Source organism: Rattus rattus, chromosome 8 (assembly GCF_011064425.1).
Source record: "Rattus rattus isolate New Zealand chromosome 8, Rrattus_CSIRO_v1, whole genome shotgun sequence".
Taxonomy (NCBI): domain Eukaryota; kingdom Metazoa; phylum Chordata; class Mammalia; order Rodentia; family Muridae; genus Rattus; species Rattus rattus.
The window spans coordinates 53632622-53649149 of NC_046161.1; the positions used below are offsets into that span (position 1 = coordinate 53632622).

The following is a 16528-nucleotide window of genomic DNA, read 5'->3' on the forward strand; positions in this document are numbered from 1 at the left end:
GCTATTTGAATTATATCTCAGTCTTATATACTTCTGCATTAAAAAAAAAGCATGCCAAAACTACTGTGTATATAATACTTTGGCCCATCTATGAAGAACCTAAAACCAATGTTATGAACAACCACAAAAGTCCATGAGAGATGTTCAATAGCTGTTTCATAAGTCATTTCTTCTCTTGGTTCTTAAGACTTACTAGTTTATAAAAGCTCATTTGTTACTTTTTCTCTTAAAAGGGGGATATAGTCAAGGACTTAGGCTTAGCATTGTGTTTCAGAAGAGAATGGTAATAGGTAAAGTCATGTATATTGCTTTTAACCTCAAATGTAATAGTAATCTTCATTGAATAAGATAGTGAATTAGGAAATAGATGTCTAGTTTCCTTTATTGAAGGAATGCAGGCGCTTCTGTTGATTGCATAAAGAAGTTTATAAACTTTTCCATGGTGAACAAAAACTGAGTAAACAACATATTTGAATTGAACATTATTATTAACTCATGCTTATTTATTTATTTATTTATTTATTTATTTATTTATTTTTTTTTTCTTTTCTTTTCTTTTTTTTTCGGAGCTGGGGACCGAACCCAGGGCCTTGTGCTTCCTAGGCAAGCGCTCTACCACTGAGCTAAATCCCCAACCCCTCATGTTTTATTTATTTATTTATTTATTTATTTATTTATTTATTTATTTATTTATTTTTTATGTTTTAACCTCAGCTGTCATTTCGGGTGAGTTTTTTTTTTTTTTTTTTTTTTTTTTATTAACTTGAGTATTTCTTATGTACATTTGAGTGTTATTCCTTTCGGTTTCGGGCAAACATCCCCTTCCTCCCCCTTCCTTATGGGTGTTCCCCTCCCCACCCTCCCCCCATTGCCGCCCTCCCCCCGACAGTCTAGTTCACTGTGGGTTCAGTCTTAGCAGGACGCAGGGCTTCCCCTTCCACTGGTGCCCTTACTAGGATATTCATTACTACCTATGAGGTCAGAGTCCAGGGTCAGTCCATGTATAGTCTTTAGGTAGTGGCTTAGTCCTGGAAGCTCTGGTTGCTTAGCATCATGTTTTATTTATTAAGCATAGATTTGTGGGGTGCATTTTGAGTAACAGGCATTGTTCTAAATATTGAAGATTAAAAAAACCCCATGTAAGCATGTTCTTTTTACCTTTGACATTTTCATTGTTTGTTGGGGAAATAGATACTCATAAATTGATTACAGTAAATGATAAGTTGACTGAAGTGTGTTTCTGGAGGCCTTATGGAAAATATTGGTTTTATGTTGGGTATTAAAAATTTGCCAAGTGGAAGGACTAGGAAATAATTTTATGAAGTGAGGAATTATCATTAGTAAATGACTGCCATTATAACAACATCTTGTTGTAGTTGAAGAGGCAAGAAAAATGGGTATAGCATTGTCATAGAGGTCAGATGGTCAAATTGAATATAAAACTAATATAATAATCTTGACATTGTGAGGTAAATTTTAGATAATTTTATTTTAAAAGTCAAATATACACAAAATAGAGAAAAAACAGAGAAAGGACATCCTAGGTAGATTCAACAATGATTAAGTCTTGCCATATTTAATTCATCTGTCTCTTCTTTTTCCATGCTGGTTTTAAATGGAATCCCAAACACATATGATATGCTCAGCATTGTGGTGAGCAGATAAATGTAGAGGCATAATATGACTATCTCATTCTCTGAATTGGTAATTATTGTTCTAGTAGAACTCAGAGATTAGGATAAAAGAAAAAGAGATGTCTAGGAAATAGTAAAATTGAATGATTTGATTTGTAGTGAAATCAGGCATGGGTTCATACTTCTACAGTGGTTGTGTTGCTGATTACTAGTGGATGCTTTTGTCTTGTTGTTTTTTCTTTTTTTGAAACAGGGTTTCATTGTGTATTTACTCTTGATATGCTCACCTGCTTATCTCACTCATTAGCTATTTGATGACTTAGGGTTTTGAGAATTTAACATGGATAATGCTAATATCATCTATAACAGTTGTAATGGTGAATGTGCATCTAGAAAATGATCCTTTTAGTTTTGAATTTCTAAATAAATAAAATCTACCGTATATTAAACTTTATTATTTATATGAACTAATTTTTATTATTTCAACCAATTTTATTTTTTTCTAGGGCCTATGTTGAAAAATATCTTCTGGAAAAATCTAGACTTGTTTATCAAGAGCATAATGAACGGTATATATTTTTTTATTTGTATAATTAGATCAAATTTGCAGCATAATACAGATTTTCTTTATTTGTATGTTATTATCCTTAATTCACTGTATATTATGTATAGATTTTGTATTTGTATTAACTACTATTTCTTGGGTAGAATGCTATATTTCTAAATTCAGGTGGAAGATTTTTATTGGATATGCAGAATTGTTATTCTTTCTTCGTTCTAGATAAATTTAGGTCAGGAACGTAGTTTATTTACTTATTTATTTATTCTTGAGACATCTGTGTAGCAGTACCCAGGTAGATACTCCAATTGATCCCAGCAGTGCGAGGTACTTTCCTCACTACATGCCCCAATGTTCTGGGTTCCCGAATGAAAGACACATACACACAGCATTTATATTTTGATATTCCTTAAATAGCTCAATGGTTGGGCCACTTCCTAATGTCCACATGGCTAATCCACCTCTCTCTGATATTCCCAAGTCATTACTTACTAAAATTTATACTACATTTTAGCTACCCTGGACCCAGTTGGGCAGCCCTCCTGGGGCCACTCTTCCCTAGCTTCTACATGCTGACTGTGCTCTCTGTTCCGCATATTCTCAGGCTCAGAGTCTTGTTTCTCCTTTTCTCAGCATGACAGTTCTCCTTTCCTTCTCCTTCCTCTGTCCCTTGCCTGGAATTCCTAAAAGTCCTGCTTTTGTTTTCCTTGTCCAGCTATTGATCACTGGCAACTTTATTTACCAAACAAAACCAACTGGGGGCAGGGTTCTCTCAGTGTTTTACATGTGGACGTGTAGATTCTTGTGCAATTTTGGGGACCCAAATTAACATAATACAAGTAGCATTAGTCCAAACTCAAAGCATTACCCCCCTTTTTTTAAAAGTTGCAAACTTTTTTATTTTGAGATAAAATATAAGAAGTAAAACTAAACTCTTATTACAGATTGAAAACTATGCAAGTGATTCTCCTTTCTAACATCATTTTGCATCCAAAATGGACATTGATTCTTTTAAGTTAAAGGATTGTACAAATAAATGCATATACAATATATACAATATATAATACAAATATTTTATTTGTTTATTTTAATATTTATTTTATGTATATGAGTATACTGTAGCTGTCTTCAGACACAAAAGAGGGCATCAGATCTCATTAAGGATGGTTGTGAGCCACCATGTAGTTGCTGGGAATTGAACTCAGAACCTCCGGAAGAGCACTCAATGCTCTTACCCATTGAACCATCTCTCTAGCCCACAAATATTTTATAATTATGTGTATATGTGTATCTATGTGTGGATATATACACTTTGTAGATACCCTCTGAGACCAGAAGAGGGCATTCAATTCTCTGGGGCAGAAATTAAGGGCAGGTATAAATGACCTGACAGTGTTGCAACTGAGCTCAGCTCTTCTGAAAGAGCCATGCTCTTAGTCACCGAGCCATTTTGCCAAGCCTGACATTAACTTTTCCTGATGGTGCATTCCCCCCTTTTTGTCCAGTTAAAAATGCTCTTTTCTCTCAGATATAAATTGAGCACAGTTATAACAATTATGTAAATTGTATACATTTATAGCATCTAGTGCATCAATTTTGTCAATTTAGATACAATACTCTTATCATTTAGTCTTAGAGAGTTTACAATTTTATACCTGAACTATGTTTTGATTTTAACTATTACCATCTGAAAACTACCCTTTCAAATCTAGAACATCTTCCTGAATGCTAAACAACTTAAGTTTGATTTTGAGGCTATATAACTATTCTTCAATCCCGTCAGCGGTCTGAGAATGAATTGAATATTAAATGAATATGTACGCAGAACAAAAACATTGTTTTCAAAACTTAATTTGTAGAGCCAGCTTATTGCTTGGACAGTCCCCTCTAGTCCTAATAACATTGGAGCATCTGTCTTCAGCCTTCTGGCCCAGAACCATCTGACAGATTTTAAGTGAAGCAGGAATTATGAAGGACTAGCTTACCCTGTATTGGTAGAGCTAAGCTGTTGTCAATCAACATGTGTCCTTTGCTGGACAGTATTTTCTTTCTTTCTTTTTTTTTCCTTTTCTTTTTTTCGGAGCTGGGGACCGAACCCAGGGCCTTGCACTTGCTAGGCAAGCGCTCTACCACTGAGCTAAATCCCCAACCCCTGGACAGTATTTTCTTTCTTTTTTTTTTTTTTTTTTTTTTTTTTGGAGCTGGGGACCGAACAGGGCCTTCAGTTTGCTAGGCAAGCGCTCTACCGCTGAGCTAAATCCCCAACCCTTGGACAGTATTTTCTGTCTGCAGTTCTTGCCCTGTGGCTACCTTGCCACAATTGGAGCAACTCCATATGGAGGTAATGATGCTTTGTGTCTTTGAATTGTGACTTGGGCTTAGCAGACATGTCTCCTAGTCAAAAGATCTATTAATAATGAGTTGATTTTATATGTCATATTCTGTGGATCTCTGATGCTTTTGAAGACAAATCAATATGTATATAATGTATCTAAACTGTTACACCTTTAGCTATTTACTATTTGAATAATATTGAAAACATTTTATTATAATTAAATCAGAATCTAATATTACCATGAGTTTACTACCTGACCTACTTGCATTACTTAATCATCCTAAATAGTTTGTAATAGCAGCTATTAGAAGGACTGGGTCTAACTTTGTATTCTTGAATGAGTTGCATAGGCACAATGCCTATCTAACTGTAACAAAATTAATTTAAAATTTGTATCAATATACAAAGATTTATACCAATGAAAACTTTAAACTTGTATCATTGTATATAGTTTGTATCAATGAAGGAAAATATAACTTCAATTCTGCATCAGAATTTACTGAGTTCTACCAATATAAGATTATGGCTGTAAAATTTTTGTATAAGAGTAAATTTAGTAATCCATCCCATATCCCATATATCTTAATTTCTTCTTCTTCTTTTTTTTTTTTTTTTTCTTCTTTTTTTTTTCGGAGCTGAGGACCGAACCCAGGGCCTTGGGCTTGCTAGGCAAGCGCTCTACCACTGAGCTAAATCCCCAACCCCTATCTTAATTTCTTATATTACTCTACCCTTCTTTTTCTTTTCAACTCCCTTTCCTTTACCTAAGAAAGAAAGGCTAGAGAAGAGGAAAGACAGAAATTCCCAAGTCTAAGCTCACTATTTAGTTTTTCCCTGCCCAAAATTACGATCATTTTCAAATTATCCCTTAAAATGAAAATTTATAATTTACAAAATAACCATAACTAGACACCCAAATCCAACAAATCGGGATAACCCCTCCATAGCTTCTTTTGCTGAATTGTGGCAATGAATATTATTTTTTTTAAGGGCTGAGGAGGGGTAGGAAAATTGGAAAAAGAGGTTAGACTTAAGAAAGCTAGCTTTAGGGGGCTGAAGAGATGGCTCAGTGGTTAAGAGCACTGGCCGCTCTTTCAGAGGTCCTGAGTTCAATTCCCAGCACCCACATGGTGGCTCAAAACCATCTGTAATGGGATCTGATGCCCTCTTCTGGTGTGTCTGAAGACAGCTAAAGTGTATTCATATAAATAAAAAAATAATAAATCTTTAAAAAAAAAAAAAAAAAGGACTTTCTTTTAGAATTATTTTCCCTTTCTTTCTTTTTTTTTTTTTTTTTTAAAGATTTATTTTATTTATGTGTGAGTACACTGTAGTTGGTCTTCATACACTTCCGATGGTTGTGAGCCACCATGTGGTTGCTGGGAATTGAACTCAGGACCTCTGGAAGAGCAGTCAGTGCTCTTAACCACTGAGCCATCTCTCCAGCCCCACTCTATATTCTTAAAAAGTTCAGGGCTAGACTGATGTTCTGACTGGATCTGTTTGAAAGTCTGGATGAACTGAGGTCCTCAGGAATCAGCAGGTATTTCTGAAGTTGTTCTGGGAGCAAGTCTCTGGAAATAGCATCAGGTGAAGCAAATTAGGCAGGAAGTAGGAACAGGTGAAAGACAACTGTCTTTTTTATGACAAAACAAAATAAAAAACGTAACTAGAATGTTCATTCTGTGCTTTGTTCCCAACAGGAACTATCATGTATTCTATTACCTCCTCGCAGGAGCAAGTGAAGAAGAGAGGTTAGCATTCCACCTTAAGCAGCCTGAGGAGTATCATTTTCTCAACCAGGTAAGAATTCATGAAAAACATTTTGAAATGTAGGGAATAATTAAAATTTTATTACTGAGAAAGTTTTGTAGTGCCTTTGTATGTTTTGCATTTATGTAGACTGTTTAAAAAGTTACGTGGTATGCCTTCCAAATTTAAAAAGGATTATCTACTTCAGATAGTGATAAAATTATGTATGTTTTATGTGAATTTTGTGTGATTCTTTTAAGAATATTAAGCTGGGTACTTTCTTATCAGAAAAATGTTACTTTTTTTTTTTTTGTCATGACTGACCTTTTACATACCCCAGGATATTAAGTGTAACTGTTGATTAATGCTTATGAATTGCAAAGAGATGCTTTGAACTTGATTTGCATGGTTTGCAATCTAATGCACATATGCCTGCATGCTATGATAGTGGCATAGAGTATCACTGTATAATTTAATGAACAGTCCTCTTAAACATCCTGTAGGAAGGAACCCAAGCATAATAGCTCATTCCTGTAATTCTATCATTTGGGAAGCTGATGCAAGAGGATTACCATGCTTGGTCTATGTAATGAATTCTAGGGCAGCTTGGGCTACATTGTCATCTCATGGTAAAAACAAAATATAACAAAGCATCATTATGAAATTTCTCAGAAGCAAAGATTTAGAGAATATATTTTTTCTTTAAAATTAAAAATTCAGCTTTAAACTTCCATATTGAAGAATGACCATGCATTTTCAGGATATAGATTTCTCTATTTTTCTATTCTTCATATTAAAATTCTAAATCCAATTAGTAATGGAATTATTATATCACTTAAAGAATAAATAATCTATATTATATCACTTAAAGAATAAAATAATCCCTCATTTTATTTGAGGGAAAATATAATATTTATGGGAAAAATTCTGTATGACAATGAAAAATACCCTTAGGAATTTTTTAAAATATACTTGAGTGAGTAAAAAATTATTTATTAAACATTTTAAAAGCAACACAATGGACTTTTCCTCAAATGTACAGTGTGCTCTACCTGGTATTTTCTAACTTTACAACTTCATATTAATATAAACTACCTTAACTTTATGTTAATAGATTCAGAAGTTAGAAATTACATCACTTTCTGTTTGAATGCTAGAATTTTTTAACTATACAAAATTAAGTGTATTTTTAAAAATTACTAATTCAGCCCCTGAGTAATTTTTTTTTTAAACCATGTTGTAAGCACTTAGGAATGAGATGATAGTTTTTACTGACTCAGTGTTTTATAGTCCTTCTGACTTTTTGTGTAATGAATGGCTATGGCATACTTGCATAATATCAGTACTTATAGTAAAGAACTTAGTGATTAATACAAATATCAGAGCCACTGGGCAAAGACATGTATAAGTTGAATAGAATAACATACAATCTCCTAGAATCTGAATATTTATCTAGTTTTTATTAGAGTATGTTACTATACAAAATAACTATTCTTTGGATAGTAAATAGTCTTGCTTTCTGAATATTGCATCTCAGAGATATTACAGAAGGATCATTCCACCCTAATAACTTCTACCTAATCAATGTGCCTTACTTTCAGATAACAAAGAAACCCCTCAGACAGAGCTGGGATGATTATTGCTATGATTCTGAGCCGGTCAGTACAAGTACCTAAATATTTTTGGTTCCTGTTAAAGGGACTTCACATTGCTCATTTGCATTCACCATCATCAGTCAGCATGAAAATGAGCTGATACACCAACAGTGAGAGGAAAGAGGATCACTAGTTTTTATTACTTTAAATGATTGATTTGCATGTAATAGTTTGTTGCTAGCCCATTTTTCTATTTTTATATATTCATACATTTTATATTTATATATTTATAAATTTATATACTTTATTAATATTTATATATTTTATTAATCGATTTAACATTCACTTTCACGAACAGTAAATTGACTGTACCTGATTTCCAGCACTGAAGTGGCTCTGTTTCAACTCCAGTAATTCCCCTTCCTCCTTGAGGTTTTTATTGTTTTGTTTTAGTGCAGTGTGACTGCTAGCTATGTTCTTTACCATTAAGCTTCATCCTTAGTTTGATACTTACTTCTTAGAATTATTTTTAGTGGGCTAAAGAGATAGCTTAGTGGTTAAGAGTGCTTGCTGCTTTTCCAGAGGGTGAGAATTTGGTTCCAAGCACCCAGTTTCAAGTGGCTTGTTACAAATGTCTGTAACTCCAGCTCCAGGTGATCTAATGTGCCCTCTGGCCTCTGAGGGTATATACCCCATTCACATTTAAATACACATATATGAATCAAATAAAAATAAATCTTTAGAAAATAAAGTGACTTCACTTTTTAGGAACTAGGAAGAAAGCTCATTGGAGGCAATGCTTCTTGTACAAACATGAATACTGGAGTTTAGATTCTTAGTGTCCATATAAAATCCTGGTGTGGTGTAGGTCTGTACTCCACAGCTGAGGGCATACAAAGACAGACCTCAGGAACTCCTTGGCTAGACATTCTAACTGAAATAATAAGTTACAAGTCTGAGAGATCCTGTAGCAAATAGATAAGGTGGAGAGTGTTAGAGGATGACACCTGATGTCAGTTTCTGCCTTTCACATGTATTGGGTATTAATCTTTTTCATATAATAAATGTTTATAATAAATGTTCCTTTTCTCTGATTTTTTTTTTTGTTTGTTAATGTATAAGAGAAGCTCCTATAAAATTTTTGCTTTGCAGGGAAAAGGTGCCTTTCATCCCAGCACTTGGGAGGCAGAGGCAGGTGAATCTCTCTGAGTTTGAGGCCAGTTTGGTCTACTGAGGGAGTTCTAGGATACCCAGGACTACACAGAGAAATCCTGTCTTCAAAAACTGAAAAACAAACAAACAAACAAACAACCAAACACAAAACCTTCTGCCTTAATCACCACCAAATTGTTGATATTCTTATAAGCAAGATTATTTTATTGGGCTAGCGAGATGGCTCAGTAGTTAAGAGCATTGACTGATCTTTCAGAGGACCAGGGTTCAATTCCCAGCACCCACATGGCAGTTCACAACTGTTTGTAACTTCAGGATATGACACTCTCACACAGACACGCATGCAGGCAAAACACTAATGTACATTTTAACAAAAGATTATTTTATGGAGCTAGAAAGATGTCTCAGAGGTTAAGAGCACTTTTGCTACTGCAGAGGACCATGGCTTAGTTCCTAGCACTCATGTTGACTCACGAGTGTCTAGGGACCTGTGTACTATTTTGCTCTCTGAAGGAACCTACATTCATGTCTATATACTTATACATAGATACATGGACATTACACAGAAATAAAAATCTTAAAAGATTACGGGAGGTTTTAACTGAGTTACATAAAGGCATATGTGGTAGAAGATGACTATGTGTAACTATGGTATACTTTATATAAGTACAAATTTGTAACCATAAAGGATGACAAAAATGACTTTCTTTCAGTCTACAGTTAGGTCACTTATATAAAGGCTGAAAGCATAGTTAACATCTAGCTATATTTATTAACTAATGAATTAGGTTTTAAAATTATTCTTCTCCTAAACATAGCATGTCTTAATCTTTGCTTTCTCGGCTTTCTCATTGCATGTCATTATAAACAATACTAATTGCAAAGTTTGCCTATGTCACTTGTGGAGCATCAGCATGTGTGGGTGCTAGGTTTTTCCTCCAGATAAAGTATACTTTCATCACCATTTCATAATCAAGAATGTATTGGTTTCAGACAATATTTTGGGAAATAGACATTTCAGTTTATGTATTATTGACGAATTAAAATAAAAAGAAATAATTATTTTACTCCAAAAAAGCTCTTCTGGTCTATCTTTCATTTATCACATCAAGTGAATCATGCCTCTTTGGAAAGCAGGTAGACCACTGCAAACTCTCTGCAAATGTGATTGATTATTAGTTCATACTTTGCTATGGAACTGTGGATTGGTCTGCATTTGTCTGAAGTTAAAGGGTTTGCTGTGAGGACACTAGCTCATCCACTTACTGATGATGACACCTTCAGAAGCTCACATAATTCTTTTTTTTTCTTTTAATTTTTTTTTAGTAATTCCTTTTATTTCTGCCTTCTATTTCAGAGAACAGTAGTTTTGTTCATGTCACCATGCAAGTGTTCTTGCATTTTGGGATATATAGCAAGACTCTCTCAAAAAACCATAGGCCTGTAACCTAGCACTCAGAAAGGCTGAGGCAGGAATATGTTAAGTTTAGACCAGCCTATGCTACTTAACAACTATGAGGCCAGATTGAGCTAAATATTGAAATTTTCTAAAAACAAACAAAAAATATTTTTCAAAAATGGTCTTCAGAGTTTGTATTAATTTGACAATATATATGTAGAATTTAATAGAGAACTGAACACTGAAGTGCTAGGAAAAAAATGTTACTTCTATAGTTGTTGCCATCATTTGAATCGGAGTACATCTTTTTTATTTAAAGGAATTTTGTAGCCATAATTTCTTTGTGTGTGTGTGTTTGTTTGTTTGTTTGTTTGTTTTTATTTGTGTAGGTACACATATGTAGAAACTAGAGAACAATTTTGTTGTTCTCAAGTGCTATCCACATTTATTTTAAGACCATGTCTTTCAGTGGCTTGCAGTTTGGAAGTAGGCTAGATTGGCTGGCCAGCAAGACCCACTTCTCTGCACCTCCTAGTGACACTTGCCATCATGCCCAACTTTTAAAAATGTGGATGCTAGAGATTAAACTCAAGCTTGCAGATCAAATTTTTTACCTGCTGGAGTACTGCCCCAGCCTATAATTTCCTGTTCTTAATCCTACTTTCAGCACAATTAGTCCTGTTTATTATACTTTTCAAATAATTAGAGCCAGACCATGATTACCTCTCTATTTAGTCCTGGCTGTTTTGGAACTTGGTATGTAATGTAATTGTTTAAATTTTTTCTGTCTATTTTCCCAAGGCTCCAGTTTATTCATGATTTAGCAAAAAATAGGGATAAATATATGTTTATGCTTATATGTATTAATGTTAACACTTACCCTGGTAGCCTCAGACTCACAGAAATCCTCCTGTCTCTGCCTTTAGGATTAAAGACATTCGTTACCACACCCCGCTCTTGGTTCTTTTCTTCTGAGTGAATTCTAAAAATCAAGTAATCATTCTGTGTATCTTATAGTTTATTCTTTCCTATTAGATTTTCTTCATAGTATGTTTGGGGAATAAATTAAACCTCATTGTCCCATGTAAGTTATTTGAACTTACATGACTAGTATTATAAACAGAATTGTATGTTATACACACACACACACACACACACACCATACACAGATAGTCTCAAGGGGACATATAGTGAGAGAATTATTTTTAAGGAGTGACATTTGTTCGTTATATAGTTCTTTAAGTTAATTAGAGTTATTGTGTTCAATTCAAGGAGTACTGTTGCTTGGGAGAAAACAGTATTTGCAACAGATGCATTATGGTTTGACTAGCTAATTAGTTATAAGGTATTCAACTATTGAACTTGTAATCTGTTTTGTTATATATAAGATTGTTTCTTCATCTTGAGATTATAGAGAGTATATCTGACTAAGAGATGATATGACTGGTGGGTAGATATTTAGTAAATGTATATTTTCCATATTCAATGGCTAATAGCATATGCAGATGTCTTTTCATTATCTTTAGGCTCTCTTGGCCTTTGCTTTGTCAATTATAAAATGTGGACGATAAATAAAATGCTTACACTGTGTGATGTTTTTGTGTTTGTTATTTTTGTCTTGCCTTGATTTCACTGCTGCTCAGAATGACCTCCAAGTCTGAGGCAATCTTGGAGCTTCATCTGACCTCATGCTTAGATAATAGGCCACCATGCCCAGCTTGATAAGATGTTATTATCTCTTCCCATTGTGACTTAATCCTGCTCTGTGCAGTTTCAGTCTAAAGGCCAGCCTTGTAATTGTTCAAAGTCTTTTCTGTTTGTTTATTTTCTCAAGACTCCAGTTTATTCATGATTTAGCAAAAAAATTATTTTTTAAAAACTAGAGATAAGTATACGTTTATACTTAAATATGTTTATGTTTACACTTAACAGTGCTTACAACTCTCACAGTTCTAGTTTCATGTTGTTTCCCAGAGGTAGCTTTGGGATCAAGTTCTAGTAATACACTGGGATGGTTGTTTTTAGTTTTTTACAGCCTAGATCATCTGACAAAGGAGTCTTAATTGAGGAATTGTCAAAATTTATTGGCTTCTGGGCATTGTTTGTGAGGGACTGTTTGATTGTTAATTGATATAGAAAGATCTAGTCCATTGTAGGTGGTGCCATTTCATAATTTAGGGCTCTTTCCTGCCTGAGGATAGAGAGTACTAGGTGAGCACTACTAGTAAGCAGCCAGACACGCAAGGATTCATACGTTTATTTTCTCTCTGCTCTTGACTGATGATATGATGCTTTAAGTTCCTGCCTTGATGTCCCTGAAATGATGGGTTTTGTCCTGGAACTATAAGCTCAATAAATACTTTTTTCCTCTAAGTTGCTTTTCATCAGGATGTTTAGGCTACCTTTTCCATATTTTAGATTTTTTTCTTCCTCTAGTTGTTTTTGAATCTCAGTGTGTTTTAAGACTGGCTACTGGGTCTCTTGTAAAATAAGGACAGTTTTGGTGTAGGAAGTCAAGTCTATCCTTGCTTTTTCTCTGCAACTCTCATTACAGAAACAGTTACGGAAATCAAGATAGTTTTAAAAAAGTGTTTCCTGAGACCATATTATACTTGTGAGTAAAAAAAGTTTGACTGAGGATGACTGCAAGTATGATAGATCTCTCTTCTCTTTCAGCATTATTTTTACTTCACTTTCCCAGTATGTTAGGTTCCTGTTTCACTCACTTTTGCAGCAAATAAGAACCAAGTCATTTGTGACTCACTGCTGTATATGTTGCATTTATATAAACATGCTTATACTCTCTGTCATATTATTAAAAATGCATGATACACTTTAAATTGAATAAACGGAGGCCTTTGGTTAAATAAAAACCTTTAAAAATGTTTCACTGTTTACATATGTGACTAAGTGTGATGGTCTACATCTGTGATCCCAGTACTTTTAGGTTGAAGCAAGACGTTTGCTGTGGGTTCAGGCCTGCCTGAACTCCAGAGAGAAATTGTGTTTATTTTTATATAAGAGATTTTTTTTTTCTTTTTTTGGAGCTGGGGATCGAACCCAGGGCCTTGCGCTTCCTAGGCAAGCACTCTACCACTGAGCTAAATCCCCAACCCCGAGATTTTTGTATGATATACTTGATCATATTCTTTTTCCTCTCCTTAATTCTTCCCAGATGTTTTCTACCTTCTTACTCACCTAGCTTGATGTATACACAACTCTCTCTCAACGGAAAAACAAAGTAAATAAAAACACAATAATACAAAATAATAAAAATAATCCAAAAGCAAACTAAACTGAAAAGTACACAGAAAGTCTGGAATCCTGTTTGTGTTGGCCAACTACTCCTGGGCATTAGGCCTGTTTTGGGGTATTTTTGATATACCCCAGTGTCACCCCATTTGTTAAAAACTGATGCTCCCTTTCCTAGGAGTTACCAGTTCCAAATAGTTTTTTTGGTGTAACTTTGTGGTCACTTTCTCATTATGGAGTTCATAGGCATCGATCTTGTTGTATCTGTAAATGCTGTTTCTTTGGAGCCATCTACCACCTCTGGTTCGTATGATATTTCTCTATCCTTCATGTAGATCCTTGAGCCTTGAGAGGAGGGCTTTGATGAAGACACTCATTCCATTTAGGGTTGCCCAGTCCAAAGCCTCTACCTTTTGCATATTGTAGGTCTCCTCTGTATTTCCCATCTACTGCAAGAAGAAGCTTATCTGATAAGGGCTGATCTGTGTGCTATATAGCAATATGTCATTAGGAGTCATTTTATTCTTATGTTCCGTTAGCAAAGTGGTTCTCAACCTTCCTAGTGCTGTAACCCTGTAATACAGTTCCTCATATTAGGGAGGTCTTGGATTAAATTGGAAAACCATGCAATTGTTCTTGTTGCTACTTCATAATTGTAATTTTGCTACTCTTATGAATTGTAGTATTAATACCTGATGTGCAGGATGGTCTTAGGTGACCCTTGTGAAAGGTAACCTAAAGGGGTCTCGACCCACAGCTTTAGAACTGCTGTTGTAGCAGAATAATAGTAGTAGTGTTTTTCCTACCACCCAAAACCCGTCTCGTCTCAGTTTCTTAGCCACTTTAATGGTGTCAGGTATGGTTTCAGCTCATGAAATAGGGCCTTAACCCTATTCAGGAAGTAGTTGGTTACTCCCATCCTTTTTGTGTTACAGTTGCATCAGTGTATCTTGCAGCCAATTCACTGTTGAAGGTTGCAGGATTTGTAGCTGGGTAATATTGATGATTTTCTTCTCTTGTAGTATGCAAAGTAGCACCTTCCAGCATTATGAACTCTAGTCAGTAGGACTGAAGCTTATAGTGGGCACCAACTTGATTTTTCCATTTTTGATGATGTAAGTGGTATCAGAAATAGGACCTTGCTATTAGGTTGTGGAATATAATCAATAGCTTTGACAGTAGCCTGTGATAGTTGGGAAGAAATTCTATGGGACCCCTTTTGCCAGCTCAATAAGATGTAACCCATTCCTGGCACTCAGGGCTTTACTTGGTGGCTTAAGATGTCTAGTTGGGGTATTGTTTCCCCTATTATGTGGTTTCTTCTTTTAAATTCACTTTTGTGTATATTAAGAAGTTTCTACAGTTGTAGGGTTCTATATGGCATTTCAGAGGGCTTTCAGTGTTAGTCGCTCATTCCCATATTCTCTTCTTTACGCTGGGCTCTTGTTTACCTTTCCATTTAATCCTTCTCTTCTAGTTTCCTTGTTAACGCCTTATAACATTATATTCTGTTTTTTCTTACTTTGAAGATTCTCCTTCCCTCCTGGTTCATTACTATATACCCAACCTCTGAGGTTATTCTAAATGAAACATAGGGGTTTAAATCTTAGAAGTAGTATCCATATATAAGAAAGTGTGCATTGCTTGTTTGGAAACAACAAAGCACAAATAAACAAGACTTTATTGCAGGCAAAAGAAAATTACTTAAACTTAGCTGTACCTTTTCACATGGAAAATTAAAATAATTAGTCCTCTAAACTAAAATCATGAATTTTAGACGTTATTTTAAGATGTAATCACGAAACCATAATACCTAGTAAGTTTTTGCGCGCGCTATAGATACTCTGTAAATATGTTTAAAAAATGAAGAAGCACTTTATTTTTCAAGGTCATTTACTTCAGTATGTGATTCAGTGATTGTGCACGAAGTTTTGGGAGTGAAAGTATTTATAGACCAGAATAGACACAAAAAGATTTATTTAGGAAAATGACATTGCCGTAAGAGATAGTCTTTATAGGAGAACTGTCCTCTGAGAATGTGGGTTCCATATGTTAGTAGATAGACACATATTTCACTGTCTTGTTAAACAGTAAACTTTACATACCTATCGTCTTCCAATTGGCTGTTTGTGGTAAGGTGGCACAGATCATTAGGAGCTGGACTCTAAATGCTTTCCTGAGGTTACTGGAATTAGGTCCCCTGAGTCAGGGTCTGATTGTTCGCCAGCTTCTGTTTTTATTTTCAACCCCTTTTTTCACATTTATTTCAGTAATTTGATCTCAGCACTGACTTGATGATTGTGGCTTTTGTTTAATAAAACAGATCTATTCTTTTGTCTGTTGAATAATTAACATTCCCTAGGAAGATAGGCATTAAAAAGTAAATTGAAGTTTGAGATGTTGTAGACAACCTCTCTATAAAGTGGTATGTGAACATGTGAAGGTACTGTGTGTATAATATTACTGTTGGCTTTTCTGAGCTGAAACGCAAAGGTTACACTGAAGAACATTCTTTGGTCAGTTGTTGTTTTATTTCATATGTTTTGAGATGGGATCATGCTTTGTAGTATAGCCTAGCACAGAGTTTGTGGTTCCCTTGCCTCTGTATCTGGACTGTTGGGATTATAGGCATGTCCTCTCACTCCCTCCTCTCCCTCTCCCTCTCCCTCTCCCTCCCTCTCTCTCTCCTCCTCCGCCCCCCCCCCCCTCTCTTCTTCCTCCCCCCCCCCCCTCTTTCTCTCTCTCCCCACACACACACACACACACACACACACACACACACACACACACACACACACACACACACACAGAGTTTTTTCTGTGTTCATG

General features: G+C 35.0%; 1 protein-coding gene across 4 annotated transcripts in view; it reads left to right on the forward strand.

The window, feature by feature from the left end:
• Positions 1-16528, forward strand: part of Myo9a (myosin IXA) — a 191584-nt gene that overhangs the window by 43913 nt on the left and 131143 nt on the right. For all 4 annotated transcript variants that reach the window (XM_032909329.1, XM_032909330.1, XM_032909331.1 and 1 more), the window contains exons 4-6: positions 2141-2203; positions 6232-6331; positions 7882-7938. In XM_032909329.1, the coding sequence (XP_032765220.1) occupies positions 2141-2203; positions 6232-6331; positions 7882-7938 (220 nt within the window). The remainder of the gene's footprint in view (positions 1-2140; positions 2204-6231; positions 6332-7881; positions 7939-16528) is intronic.